This window comes from Talpa europaea (genome assembly GCF_964194135.1).
Source record: "Talpa europaea genome assembly, chromosome: 11".
Lineage (NCBI taxonomy): Eukaryota > Metazoa > Chordata > Mammalia > Eulipotyphla > Talpidae > Talpa > Talpa europaea.
In genome coordinates, this window is record NC_140078.1 from 38,953,983 (window position 1) to 38,966,889 (window position 12,907).

A 12,907-nucleotide genomic window follows, 5' to 3' on the forward strand; every position below is an offset into this window, starting at 1 on the left:
TCCACCAGGGGAGGCCCCAACTCATTTTTCTTGATACAAGCAGCCCCCCATCCCCCACCTCAGGTTAGTTACTAGACAATGAAGTATTCTTTTAGCATTTGGCCTTGTCCAAGCACACATTCACCTCCAAGATTCTGCACTATCGGGTTATTTTGTTTCTTTTTCTAATCTATTCTGTCCCCCATACATAGTTTCACAGACAAAAGAAAGAACATCCCCATCTGTACAGCCACAACCTTGATGTCTTCCTTGTCTCAGTGCTACATGCCTTAGGGGTCTCCAACACTGGGGCCTCTTTCTAGGAAGTAGTTCAGCATGCTCACTCCTGGGTAGATTCTCAGTCCTGGAGAATGGCTTTAGGTAGATTGTGGAGAACTTCACGGAGATTAGAATAGAGGCATAGAAGCTTGGGTGGAGGGGTGGGGGGAGAGAGAGAGAGCTTGCTAAATGACTTTGTTTATTAATATTATCTGGGTCTTCAGCCTGTGGTGACTCCAACATTTCGCTTATGAGTGGTTCTTACTTAGCGATCTGGTTGGAAGAAGAGTTGAAGGGACTGATCTGCTTTTATAGTTTATATAAGAATGAGAAAGATTCAGGTGTACATATGAAGAAGTGGAGGGGCTGTTGATTGATTTAAGCATGGAGAGAGAGAAAGCCAAATCCCTTACTTTACACAGAGGTCCACCATACATCTAACTGGAACCACATTCAATATGATTCTTCTTCCTTAAATACAACCTGTGATATATATTGGGAAAGTTCCTCCACAACAACTGTCCAATGGATGTCCCTCTACTTTACTTAAACCCCACCTAGTACTCTAAGTTGATCTGTGTTGATAATACTGGTGAAGATATTGACTACAATTTTGTAAGCAGTTTTGTTGTAATAAAAGCCTGCTCTTTCTCCAAAGTTCAGGATAGGGGAAGCCTATCAAGACAGCGTTTTTAGATAATGACTATTCTAGTCCAGCCAAGAAAAACTGTGGTCCCATCCTCCACAATGTGAACAGAGGTTAATGAAGGGCCTGGACCTCCACACTCACAAGGCTGTATTGAAACTCTGCAGCTGCATGGAGTTGGTGTTGATCATGTAGTGTCTGAGTTTCCACCCTTACATGGTTGTAAAAAAAAATGCCTGTTTATCTCCTCCTTGGAAAGGGGTCAGGAGGCTTCGTGGTGAAAATCAGTACTTTCATCATTACCTTATGGTGATGAGACCACCCCATCTATGTGTCATGGAGACTAGGTGGGAAGCTAAACCTTCTCCCTTGCCTAACAGTAATGAGAAGACCCTTCTAATCCACAGTTTTGGAGGAGCCTGAGTGGGAAAACTAAACTACTTCCACAAGGCAGTAATAAGTCAGCACTTGTCCTTCACTTGTTCTGGGGAAGCTAGCTAAAATTGTTCAAGTAGGAGCCAGAGTCTCATGACATGACATGAAAATGTCCAGGTTTTAGTTTTTAAAAAGCTCTTTTCATGCTAGACCAGAAGATCTCAAGCTGAATTGAAAATATGACAGAAATGTTAGAAGTATCTGGCAATGATTTTTAAACAGCTGTGATAAAAGTACTCCAATAAACAATTATGAAACATTCTTAAAACAAATGAAAATAGAAAGTTTTGGTAAAGAAATAATCTCAGCAAAGATATAAAATACATAAAAGAGCCACAAAGAAGTCTTGGCAATAAAAAACATAATAACTGAAATAAAAACTCAATGAATGGGCTCACTAGCAGACTAGAGTGGGCAGAGAAAATTATCTATAAACTAAAACTAGAGTAAAAGGAATTGTGTAATCTAAATAACAGAGATTATAAATTTGATTAAACAAATCAGTTTCAGGGACCTGTGGGATTATAAAAAAGCATAACATTTGTTTCATCAGAGTCTGAGGAGGGGAGAAAGAAGGCAGGGCTGAAAAAAGTACTTTAAAAGTTAATGACTGAAATTTTTTTTAATTTGGCAGAAGACATGAATCTACAGTCAAGAAGCTAAGAATACCACAAACAAGATAATTCCAACAAAATCTATACACATATCAAACTTCTGAAAGCAAACTTCTGAAAGACAAAGCAAAAAAAATTTTGAAATTAACTAGGAAAAAAATGACACCCTATATGTATGGGAAAACCATCTTGAGTGGCAGCAGATTTCTCATCAAAAGTCATGGAAGTCAAAAGAATTGGCAAAATATTTTTACAGTCAAAGAATAACAACCCAGTTTCCTATACACAGCAAAACAAAATCCTTTAGAAATGAAGGTGGAAATCAAGAAATTAAAATAAATGAAAACTCTAAAAATTACTGTCAGCATGACTGCTCTAAAATAATGGCTAAAGAATGTTGTCTAAATGGAAAAGAAATAGTAAAAGAAGGAACTTTAAAAGAAAGAATACAGTAAGCAAAAACATAGGATAAAATAGGCTTTCTACTCTAAAGTTTTAAAATTATATTTCAGGTTGAATTAAAACTACAACATTACTAGAAGTGGTTCTAAATATGTTCACAGGAAATATTTAAAACAATTATATTAAGTAGGAGGTTAATGAGATGTAAATGGAGGTAAGATTTCTATGAATCACTTGAACTGGTAAAACAATATATGTACCAGAGTATGTATTACACATATACTCTATGTACCAGTATATGTATTATACCATATATGTACCAGTATATATATTACCTTGGGTTACCAATAAAGAAGCTGTCACTCCTGAACCATCACTCAAAAACATTACAGGTAAATAAAAATGAAATTCTAAACAATTGTTTAAGAAATTCATAAGAAGAAAAAAATATGCAAAATGGAGTAAATAATATGCAGCAAGAATAGAAAACAGAAAACAAAATGACAAACTTCAATCTTATATCAATAATTAAATTAAATACAAATATCCTAAATACACATATTAAAAGATGGATATTAAAAAGCATGACCCACCCACATGCAATCTACAAGAAAGTCACTTTAAATACAATCATTTAAGAAGACTGAAAGTAAAGGATGGGTAAAATATATCATGTAATCATTAAGTAAAGAAGAACTGGCTTATTAATATCAGAGAAAGTAGACCATTAAAAAAGAAAATTATTAGAGACAGAGATATTTTATAATGGTAAAAGAGTCAGAAGACCAAACAACAGTGCTGCAAAATACATAAAAAAAAATAGAACTCAAAAAGGAAATACACTGATTAATAGTTATTGTAGACTCCATAACCTATCTATCAGCAATTGATAGAATAACAGAAAAATTAGGCAGAAAATCGGCAAAAAGATAGAGGAACACAAGACCAGCATTGACCAATAAGATCTAATCAACACTCATGAACATCCTATCAAAATAGCTGAATATACTTTCTTTAAGGGCCCACATAGCCGATGCCAAACTAAACCATATCCTGGACCATAAAACACAGCTAAATAAATTGAAAATAATTGAAATCATACAGAATATGTTCTCTGATCCCAATGGAATCAAACTAGAAGTCCCTAACAGATAACTGGAAAATCTCCAAACACTTGGAAATTAAACAACCCTCTTTTCAATAATTCATGAACCAAAGAGGAAATCTCAATGGAAATAAAAATTATATTGAACTAAATTATTTTTATTACTTTTTTATATTTTATTTTTTTATTTATACAAGTGCTGGGGTACAGGCCAGAGATGCGGGAGTGGGGGGAGGTGAGAGGATTCACCAGAGACAGAGCGGGGAGCAGAACAGGCAGATGGACTGAAAGCACCGCTGAAGGGAGCAGTGGGCGAGACAGGACAGGTCTGCTGCATCATGTGGGAATCTCCCTAGCTGGCCGGGAATTGAACCCGCACAGCAGAGGCTGTGGACAGCCTCACAGCGCTGTGCTCAACCCGCTGCACCACCGTGGGGGCCCTATATTGAACCAAATTAAAAGGAAAATACAACATATCTAGATTTTAGGACAGAGATAAAACAGTGTTGAGAGGGAAATTCATAGCACTTAATGTGCACAATATGAATGAAAGGAAGGAAAGGATGAAGAGCAAAACCATTGAAATTGAAAAAAATAGTGAACTGAATGAAACAATTATTGATTTGAAAAGATTAATAAAATAGACAAATATCTAACAAGACTGACAGAGGAAAAAGTGAGGAAAGACATAAGTTACTAATATAAAGGGGTGAAACAGAAAATATCACTATAGACACCATCATGGAAGGATTACAAAATAATCCTTTACTCTGCACTTTACTCACATTAAATTTGGCAACTTAGATGAAATGGACCTATTGCTCAAAAAAACCACAAATTCACCCCAACTCAACCAACGGGAATGATATAATTTGTATAGCCCTGTCACTATGATGGAAAATAAATTTATAATTCATTTATAAAAAGAAATATCTAGACTCAGATGGGTTTACTGAAGATTCCACTAAAACTTTAAAGAATTAATTACAATTCTAAACAAGCTCAGAAGATATAAGAGGGGTCAACATCTTCAATTCATTTTACTAGGATCACATTACTTTGATAGAAAAACCAGGCAAAGATAGCACAAAGAAAACTAGAAAACTATACTTTTTTGAATATAATACAGAAATTCTCAGCCACATATTTATGTGTTTAGATGTATAATACATATTTATTTTCTATTATATTTAAATATTATATACATACACTCTCTCTTTACTCTCTTCCTATTATTTTTGTTTCTCCCTTTGGATCTGCTTTTGAGTCATGTTCTATAGGCCAAAGCACATGGATGAGGACTCACCAGCAGGTCAGTTTCTTTCCCCTAGGTTTGTTTTTTCGGGCAAAGGTATAGAGAAATTAGAACCTTCATACACTGTTTATGAGAATGTACAATGGTAAAGCCTCTTTGGAAAACCATCTCGTGGTCTCTCAAAATGTTAAAATATAGTTACCACCTAACACAATAATTCTACTCTTAGATGTATAGCCAAGAGAAATAAACACATATGCCCACACAGAAACTTGAGCACTAATGTTGCCAGTAATGTTATTCATTATACCCAAGAAGTAGAAATAATCCAATATCCATCAAGGGGTGAGTGTATCACCCTTGAAAATACATGACGTGAAAGAAGCCAGACACAAAAAGATCATCTGTAGTGTGATTCCAATAATATGAATTGTCCAGGATATGCAAACCTATAGAGAAGGAAGCAAGATTAGTGGCTGTGTGGGCTTAAAGGGGGAAAATTGGGGATGGCCACAGGATGCTGGGTTTCTTTTGGGGGGTAACAAAATATTTCTAAAATTCATGGTGGTTTTAGATGTAAAACTGAGTATACTACAAAAAAAGCCACCGCTCTGTACACTTAAAGGAGTGAATTTTATGGTATGAACATTATGTTTCAATAAAGTTGTTTAACCCCTCCCTCCCCACAACCCATAAACAGCAAGTCCAGTGTGTACCAACTATTCTCTGGTTGTACCTCAAGAGACACTGTGAACGAGAAGACCTCACTGGGCCCTTCCTGAAGTCCTGATTCCCACAATCATGAGAAGCAGGAACGTGTATTATGAGGCTCTGCATCTGAAACAATCGATGTGTATGGTTGCTGATGATCCCAAAGCTGGAGTGTGGAGGGGATCAGGGAGCCTGAAGTCTACCCCCGGGGCTCAGTCTTGATATGGCTGCTGCATGTTAGACCTGTGGGTTCACACACAACACAGTTCAACATCACCCCCTCCCCTTTCACCTTCACCACTACCTCCTTTTCAGGAGATGGGGACTTAGGGGTACGGATGCCTGGGTCCCTCTGCAGACCTGTGCAGTTCTCAGTGAAGGATGTGGGTGTCTCTTGGCTCTGTGTTGTGCAACTTCCTCTGGTCACAGACATCAGGTAGAAAGTGAATCCACGGGGCAGTGGGCGAGAGGCCTCACCACAGGCCAATCTTTCAAACAATTGATGTGTGGCCAAGAGGGGAAATGGAGTCCTTTTGGGTAAACTGCCTGCACAAATTCTTGGCTCACTTTGAGTCAAGACAATTGAGGAAATTGTCTCTTTCTTTTCTTTTGGATTTAAAAGAGCTTCTCCCATAAAAGGGAATCTAGCCCTTTGCCAAACCTCTTCCAAATACGAATTCTGTATTCTCATTCATCTCTTGATTTTAGGGTGTGTGTGTGTGTGTGTGTGTGTGTTATACAAAATGTGTGGCCAAATTTATTATTCTTTTCCATTTTGACTTCTTTGTTTTATTCATGCTTAGAAAAGACCCTTCAATTCAAGCATGCTATTTTGTCTCAACTATTTTAACTTTTAGCCAGGTCTTGTAGGCCTGAGGGCCTGATTTTAGTTTGGAATTTTATCTTATGAAGTTCAGGTACGATCCGCTTTGTAGTAATCTGTATTTTATCCTAGGAAGAGAAATATTAGTTTCCAAATTTCTGAACTCTTGGGAGTTCCCTCATTGTCACCAGATAGGTGACAGGATGTAGCGTGGGATGGAGTCTGGTGTAGGACGTGAGAACCATAGGAAACTATAGCAAAGGGGAGGTAAACAGAACTGGGAATGCTTACCTGGGACAAGGTTTTAGATTGGAAACATGGCTAACCAATAGCAGGGCATGTCCATTTGCTCACCTGGTAGAGCTATATTGTGCTAGTGCAGTGTTGCCAGCAGACACCTTCTCCTTTGTATTTCTGGCCACATCTACCAGGGTAGGCCCCCAGTCCTAGCCTAGGATCCTCTGATGGATTACCCTCCCCAAGGGCCTCTCAGTCCAGATTCCCTGAGCCAGGCTGTTTGGTGAATCATCCTGCCTTTAAAACTAGGGGTTACATAACCAGACTGATAGAAATGGCCATGGAGGTGTTTTCACTTCCAACTGGTTCAGTCCCAAGCCCTGAAATGTAGAAAATTAGGGGTCCAGGAATAAGAGTGAGGACTACTGTACTAGAGGGAGGCTCCCCTGAGGGCACTAAGTGGACATGCGGATGTCTTAGGGCTGAGGGACCCCTGTCAGAGGTCCAGTCACAAGCAGCATCAGAGGGGCTGGGCTTACCTCACAAAGGGGCATAGATGTGACCACGTGCTGTGCAACCAGAGGACAAGGGATCTTGGAGCTCAGACCCCACTGACACCCTGACCAAGCATCTGTCTGAGGACCCTACAGACAGAAAGTGGCCTGGAGGTAGAATTGGTCAAAGCTTGAGACCTCCGGGAGAAGACAGAGACAGCATCTTGAGCCTAGACAGCCAGCGCTGGACCCAGTGAGCAGGAACATGGTGGAGAGCTGATTTCTTCAGGTGGGTCCAGGCATAGCTGAGCATGGGAATGCCCATGAAGCTGGTGCATCCCAGAGACTCTTTCCAGATACCACAGAGCCGAAAGTCTCACAGGCCAATGTTACTTGCTCAAATCCCATTTTGATCAAATCAGTGTAAATTACTGAGGGGGAAGATAGGCACCAGGTTAAGTGGAGCAAGTTCATGTTTAAGAAGCAGGGGCAAGCGGGTAAAGGCAGACCCTAGGCAGGCTATGTTCTGTGCCTCACTAGCCTCCCTGTTGAGCAAGGTGACCCAACAGGGGAGTGACACACACTGGCTCTGAGGAGACAGGCAAGTCTGTTTGGCACAGGTGTCACTCACCTGCCTCTTGCATGCTGACGGTTTGGTGTGCATTCCCGGGGGGAGAGGACCAGCGGGGCCAGAAGGTTATTTACTCACTGTAAATATCCTGCCTTGGGTTTCTCAAGCACACTTAGTGCTTGATGGGTCTCAGTATCTAGTGCCTACACAGCCAGCGCCGGACTCAGCGAGTCCTTTCCCTCCTCCCCCCCATAGAATGTCTCCGATATACAGTTGTCTGTTTATTATTATTTTGCTTTGCTATGTTTTCTTATTGTTATTATTATTTTTTCCCTTGATCTCTTGTATGGTTCCCCTGTATTACTCCTATAAGTGAAACCATCCAATATTTTTCTTTTTCCTTCTGCTTTATTTCACTGAGCATAATCTCTTCTAGCTCCATCCATGTTGCACGAATGGCATGAGTTTATCTTTTTTGATATATATAATGGAGTACTATTCAGCAATCAAAAAAAGATAAACTGACTTATCTTCTATGGTAGAATGGAAGCTCCTCAAAATCAAATGTCCATTTCAGCTGTAATCTACACATACACTGTTAGACGTGAGGCAGGTACACCCCAGGGCAGGTGATGAGCTAAGCCCGAGGCCCAGTGAAAGATCCCAAGCACTAAGTGACTTACTTGACCTTTTTGTGAAACTAGTTTCCTTCTGCTCAAAAGGGGTTGTTCCTTGTAACCCCAAGGGAATGGCAATGATTAAACAGAGAGAACATGTGAAGTGCTTTTCACAGGACCTGGTGAGCCTCAATAATAAACAATTCCCAGTGTGATTACTAATGAGCCTGTCTAGAGAAAGGGGAGGTATGGGCAAAATTTTGAGGCAGGTAGAGAGGCTTAGTGGCAGATTTTATTTTATTTTATTTTAATTTTTTAAAGATTTATTTATTTATGCAAACAAGAACTGGGGCATAGGCCAGAGGTGTGGGGTGAGAGGATTCACCAGAGAGAGTGGGGAAGAGAACAGGAAGATTGACTGAAATACACGGCTGAAGGGAGCACTGGGCAAGTCCGGAGAGGTCTGCTCTGCCATGTGGGTAATTCCCTGGTTGGGGATTGAACTCATGCTGCAGTGGCTGTGACTAGCTTCATAGGTTGAGTCTTAACCCCTTGCACCACCAGGGAGGCCCCGATTTTATTTTATTTTTAAAAATAAAATTAAAGATAAAATATAAACATTTTGTGTTTATATTTTTAAAAATAAAAATTGAAGTAACATATTTATAACATATGTAAGTTTCAGTTGCTCATCATTTTGGACATCTTTATATACTACATAATGTTGGCTAAAAGCCTAGTTTTTATCCCATTTATAAAAGAAAAGTTGACTCCTTTTGTCCTATTTTCCCATCCTACCCTCCTCACCTTTTGGGGACCACCATTTTGTTCTTATCGTCTAAAAGTTTGTTTCTGCTTTATTTTGTTTGTTCATTAGTGTTATTTCTTCATCTTCATCCACGTGTGAGTGAAATCACATTGTCTTTCTCTGTCTGACTTATTTCACTGATTACCTGTAGGGTTTTCATACATGCCCCTGGGAAGGAAACTATGAGAGCCACATTCTCCCTGCAGCAGCACATCCACTGCAGGTCCTCTGACCTGTGTGCAGGCACACGTGGGGCTGTGCATCCTTCCAGGAAGGAAACAGCTATGATGGGAAATTGTCACTGCATTTCTCACTGGGCTTCTTTTTGGGTGATGTTAACAGAAGTTCTTTCCTTTTCGTTGCAGTGGTGCCAAGAGGCAGCAGGTCCAGCCCCGCCCACTCCCAGCCCAGTCCTGGAAGGAGAGAAAGAACTCAGTCTGTGCCCCTCGGCTGAGGCATCATGCTCAGACTTTGCCAGAATCTGCTACTCCTGGTGGTCACTGCAGTCGTTGTGTCCAGAAGTGTCCACTGCTGGGGCTCACCCAAGGTGGTGAGGAAATTCCAGGACATCCCCAAGGACTATGTCTACGTGCAGCAGGCACTGTGGTTTGCTATGAAAGAGTTTAACAGGGAGAGTATAGACAAATACACCTTCAAGGTGATGGAGGTTCTGAAATCCCAGGAGCAGGTTGGTGAACATTTACTCCTTGCTCTTCCTATGTCTGCAGTCATGGAGGGGTCTATTATTCAGGGGTGGTTATGAGACTAGGTAGCGGAAGTCATGAGAGATATCATTAGCCAAAATATATTAACTTTAGTTTAGGAGTTTTGGAAGGACACCCTGGGAATTTCACTTCATTTTCTATCCTTATGGGATGAAACAATGTATCCATCAAGTTAATTTAAATTGGTCTCCTCACAGCAGAAAGCATAGGTTAGAGAGCAGAGGAGTCAAGTATGAAGACTCCAAGTTGGAGCCTTCATGAGTAATGTCAGGACTGGATTATGACAACACAGAGAACAAGCAAAGAAAGTGAAAGTTCACCATTTGCTGAAAAGAGGAACCAGAAGGGAAGTCTCCTCTTAAGTGAAAAATGTTAGGTGTTAAAGAATGATGTAACTGGGAAATCACCCTTTGCAACCATCATGGTAGTAACTAATTTATGATCATCAATGACTCCTCAATAAATCCTACAACGTACACCCATCAGGTGAGAGTTAGAGAATAACTAGTGCAGGGATTACTTTAGTGATTAATTAATTGCAATGGTGAGAAGATGCCTTTTCAATCAGGATATCTGGTGAATGCTTTCATCACCAAATGCTTCTTACTAACACAGGATACAGTGACATCATGTGTCCTGGATGTGAGGTGCTTAAAAGACACCTTGCTGTATGTGGTATTCTGCCCACAAATGCATATCCTGAAGCTCCCCACAAAGAGCTGAAAACAAATTCAAATTTGGGAACATTCTACAGACCCCTTAAAAATATGTATCACATGAAAGATCAAGCAGGAAAGCAGGCTAACTTCATTATTAAAGGGGAACTAAGAGGCATGATAATAAACGCAATGCATGTCCTGTATTATCTCTTGGATTAAAAAATGATAAAATATGTTATTAGGGCTATCAGAGGAATTTGACTATTCATATAAAATATGAATATATTCATATAAAATAGGAATATTTTTATAATTTTATTTATTTATATATGTTTTATAACACTGTTCATTTTTGTACAATATGATTTCCCCCCTCAGGTGTAGTCCCTGTAGGGTGACTGAAGAACTAGTAGTTAGACCCAAGGTTAGAGTTTGAGGAATAAGAAAACTGCAGACAGTGAATGGGGAATACTATGTAGCTTGTTTGTGGATATGTTAACATGATGTGCAGTACAAGGACTAGTCTTTCTGCTCTTTCTCCTCTTTCACTGGCTCCCTCTTCTCTCCACCATCTTCTCTGCTCTTTTTAATATCTGCTGCTTTAATAGCCCAAGCTCCAATAAGCAAGCCATTAACTTTCCTTTGAAAAGATTCTTTGGGGAATAGTTAGTTGTCTTGCTTTATATTAGTGGCAATTTTCATTGGTTTAAAATTAAATTTCTTGATGAGAAAGAGACAGCGAAACAAAATATCAAGGTAAGAAACCATCTCCCTACCCCCATGACTCCCCAACTCTGGCAAGAAAACTGTTGGAAGGAGGGGAGAGAGACATTCTCTGCCCTAATCAGTCACCCACATGTTCATTGATCAAAGATGACATGACCCTAAGCATTGTTTTATGAGATTTAATTTTTTAATCACTCATTGACAGGTTACAGATAGTTTGGACTACTTTATTGAAGTCAAAATTGGCCGGACCATGTGCAAGAAAACTTCAGGAGAAAATGAAAACTGCTTATTACAAAGCAATCCCAAAATGCAAAAGGTATGTGGCTGATACAGGGGAGTGATGGTTTATGGGCTACACAGTGGAAAACTGATAGGCCAAACCTGTTTCAATTTTCTGGTTTTCTTTTCATAAAATAAATTATATTGATTTGTCACCTGTTATGTAGTTATACCATTTTGGGAATACAACTTCACACTGCAACACGTGCACCTGCCTCATTCACACTCCCCCAAAGCTCTGGTGCAGATGCACCATCACCTGAGCCTCCACTATCCCTTCCCCACTCCCGTACCCACTATAGATTCACAGACTAACAGTTATTTTTCTTGTATTTTGACAGTTTGTTTCCTTTGGTTATTTCTTTTCCACAAATGAGTGAAATCATCTGGTTATTGTCTTTCTCTTTCTGACTTACCTCAGCATAATCCCCTCAAGATCCATACATTTTGGCCAAAAAGCACCATTTTATCTTTTTAAATAGCTGAGCAGTATTCCATTGATTATCTATTCCACAATGTCTTTATCTAGTTATGTCATTGGGCACTGAATCCATGTTCTTTCTGCTGTGAATAATGCTGCTGTGAATACGGGGTGTGTGTCTTTGCATGTTTTCATATTCCTTTTGGTAAATTCTTAGGAATAGTGTTGCTGGATCATTTTCATTTCACCAAGTGTGTTTTCCATATCTGCTCTGCCAGTTTCTCACCAACACCCACACATACCTGCCGGGAGTGAACGCGTGTTCTTTTTTTCCTCCACGTTCTCACCTACATTTGTTGTTTCCAGGCCATTCTCATAGGGGTGAGTTGATATTTCAGTCTTCCTGTTTAAACCATATTCTGATCATATTCAGGACTGATGACCCCTGATGTCCTAGACACATGATACTTTTTCTATTATCAGTTGCTGATACCATCTTCCCCCCACCCTCACCAGTGCATTGCTTGTGTGCACACTCACTCACTCTTCACTGTAGCTTAAAGCAACATCTGTGCATTATTTCTCACTCCTGCAGTCTGGACTGGACTCTGCTGGGAAATTCTTTTGCTTACTGTGGTGTGTGCTGGGGCAGGAATTGACCAGATGGCTGCTCCACTCATGTTTCTGGCATCTTGGTTGGGTTTGTGAAACAGTTGAGCACTGGCAAAGCAACTTCCTCAGTGCTCAGGGACTCTCCATGGGTAGACTTGTAGGGTAACGTATCATGGTTTGTCCAGGACTAAGCAGTTTGCTGGGATCTAGGACTTTCAGGGCTAAAACCAATGAAACCCTGGAGAAGCTATGATGAATCCATTATCCTACATTTGGGTTTCCTTATAACATGTTCATGACAAGACCTCTAAGAGGAGGAAGCCACAGGTGAGACCAGCTCTAAGACCTTGGCTTGGAGGTCCCTGGATATTCCTTTTGCAAACTTTCTTTCTTTCTTTCTTTCTTTCTTCTTTCTTTCTTTCTTTCTTCTTTCTTTCTTTCTTTCTTTCTTTCTTTCTTTCTTTCTTTCTTTCTTCTTTCTTTCTTTCTTTCTTTCTTTCTTTCTT

General features: G+C 39.8%; 1 protein-coding gene across 1 annotated transcript in view; it reads left to right on the top strand.

Annotated features, from left to right (window-relative positions):
- Positions 1-9,436: 9,436 nt before the first annotated feature.
- The window catches only part of LOC311180051 (cystatin-13-like), a gene marked incomplete at both ends in the record, with an annotated part of 6,892 nt that continues 3,421 nt past the window's right edge, over positions 9,437-12,907 (top strand). Inside the window, 2 exons of the mRNA XM_084247727.1 lie at positions 9,437-9,664; positions 11,292-11,405. Of these exons, the coding sequence (XP_084103853.1) occupies positions 9,437-9,664; positions 11,292-11,405 (342 nt within the window). The remainder of the gene's footprint in view (positions 9,665-11,291; positions 11,406-12,907) is intronic.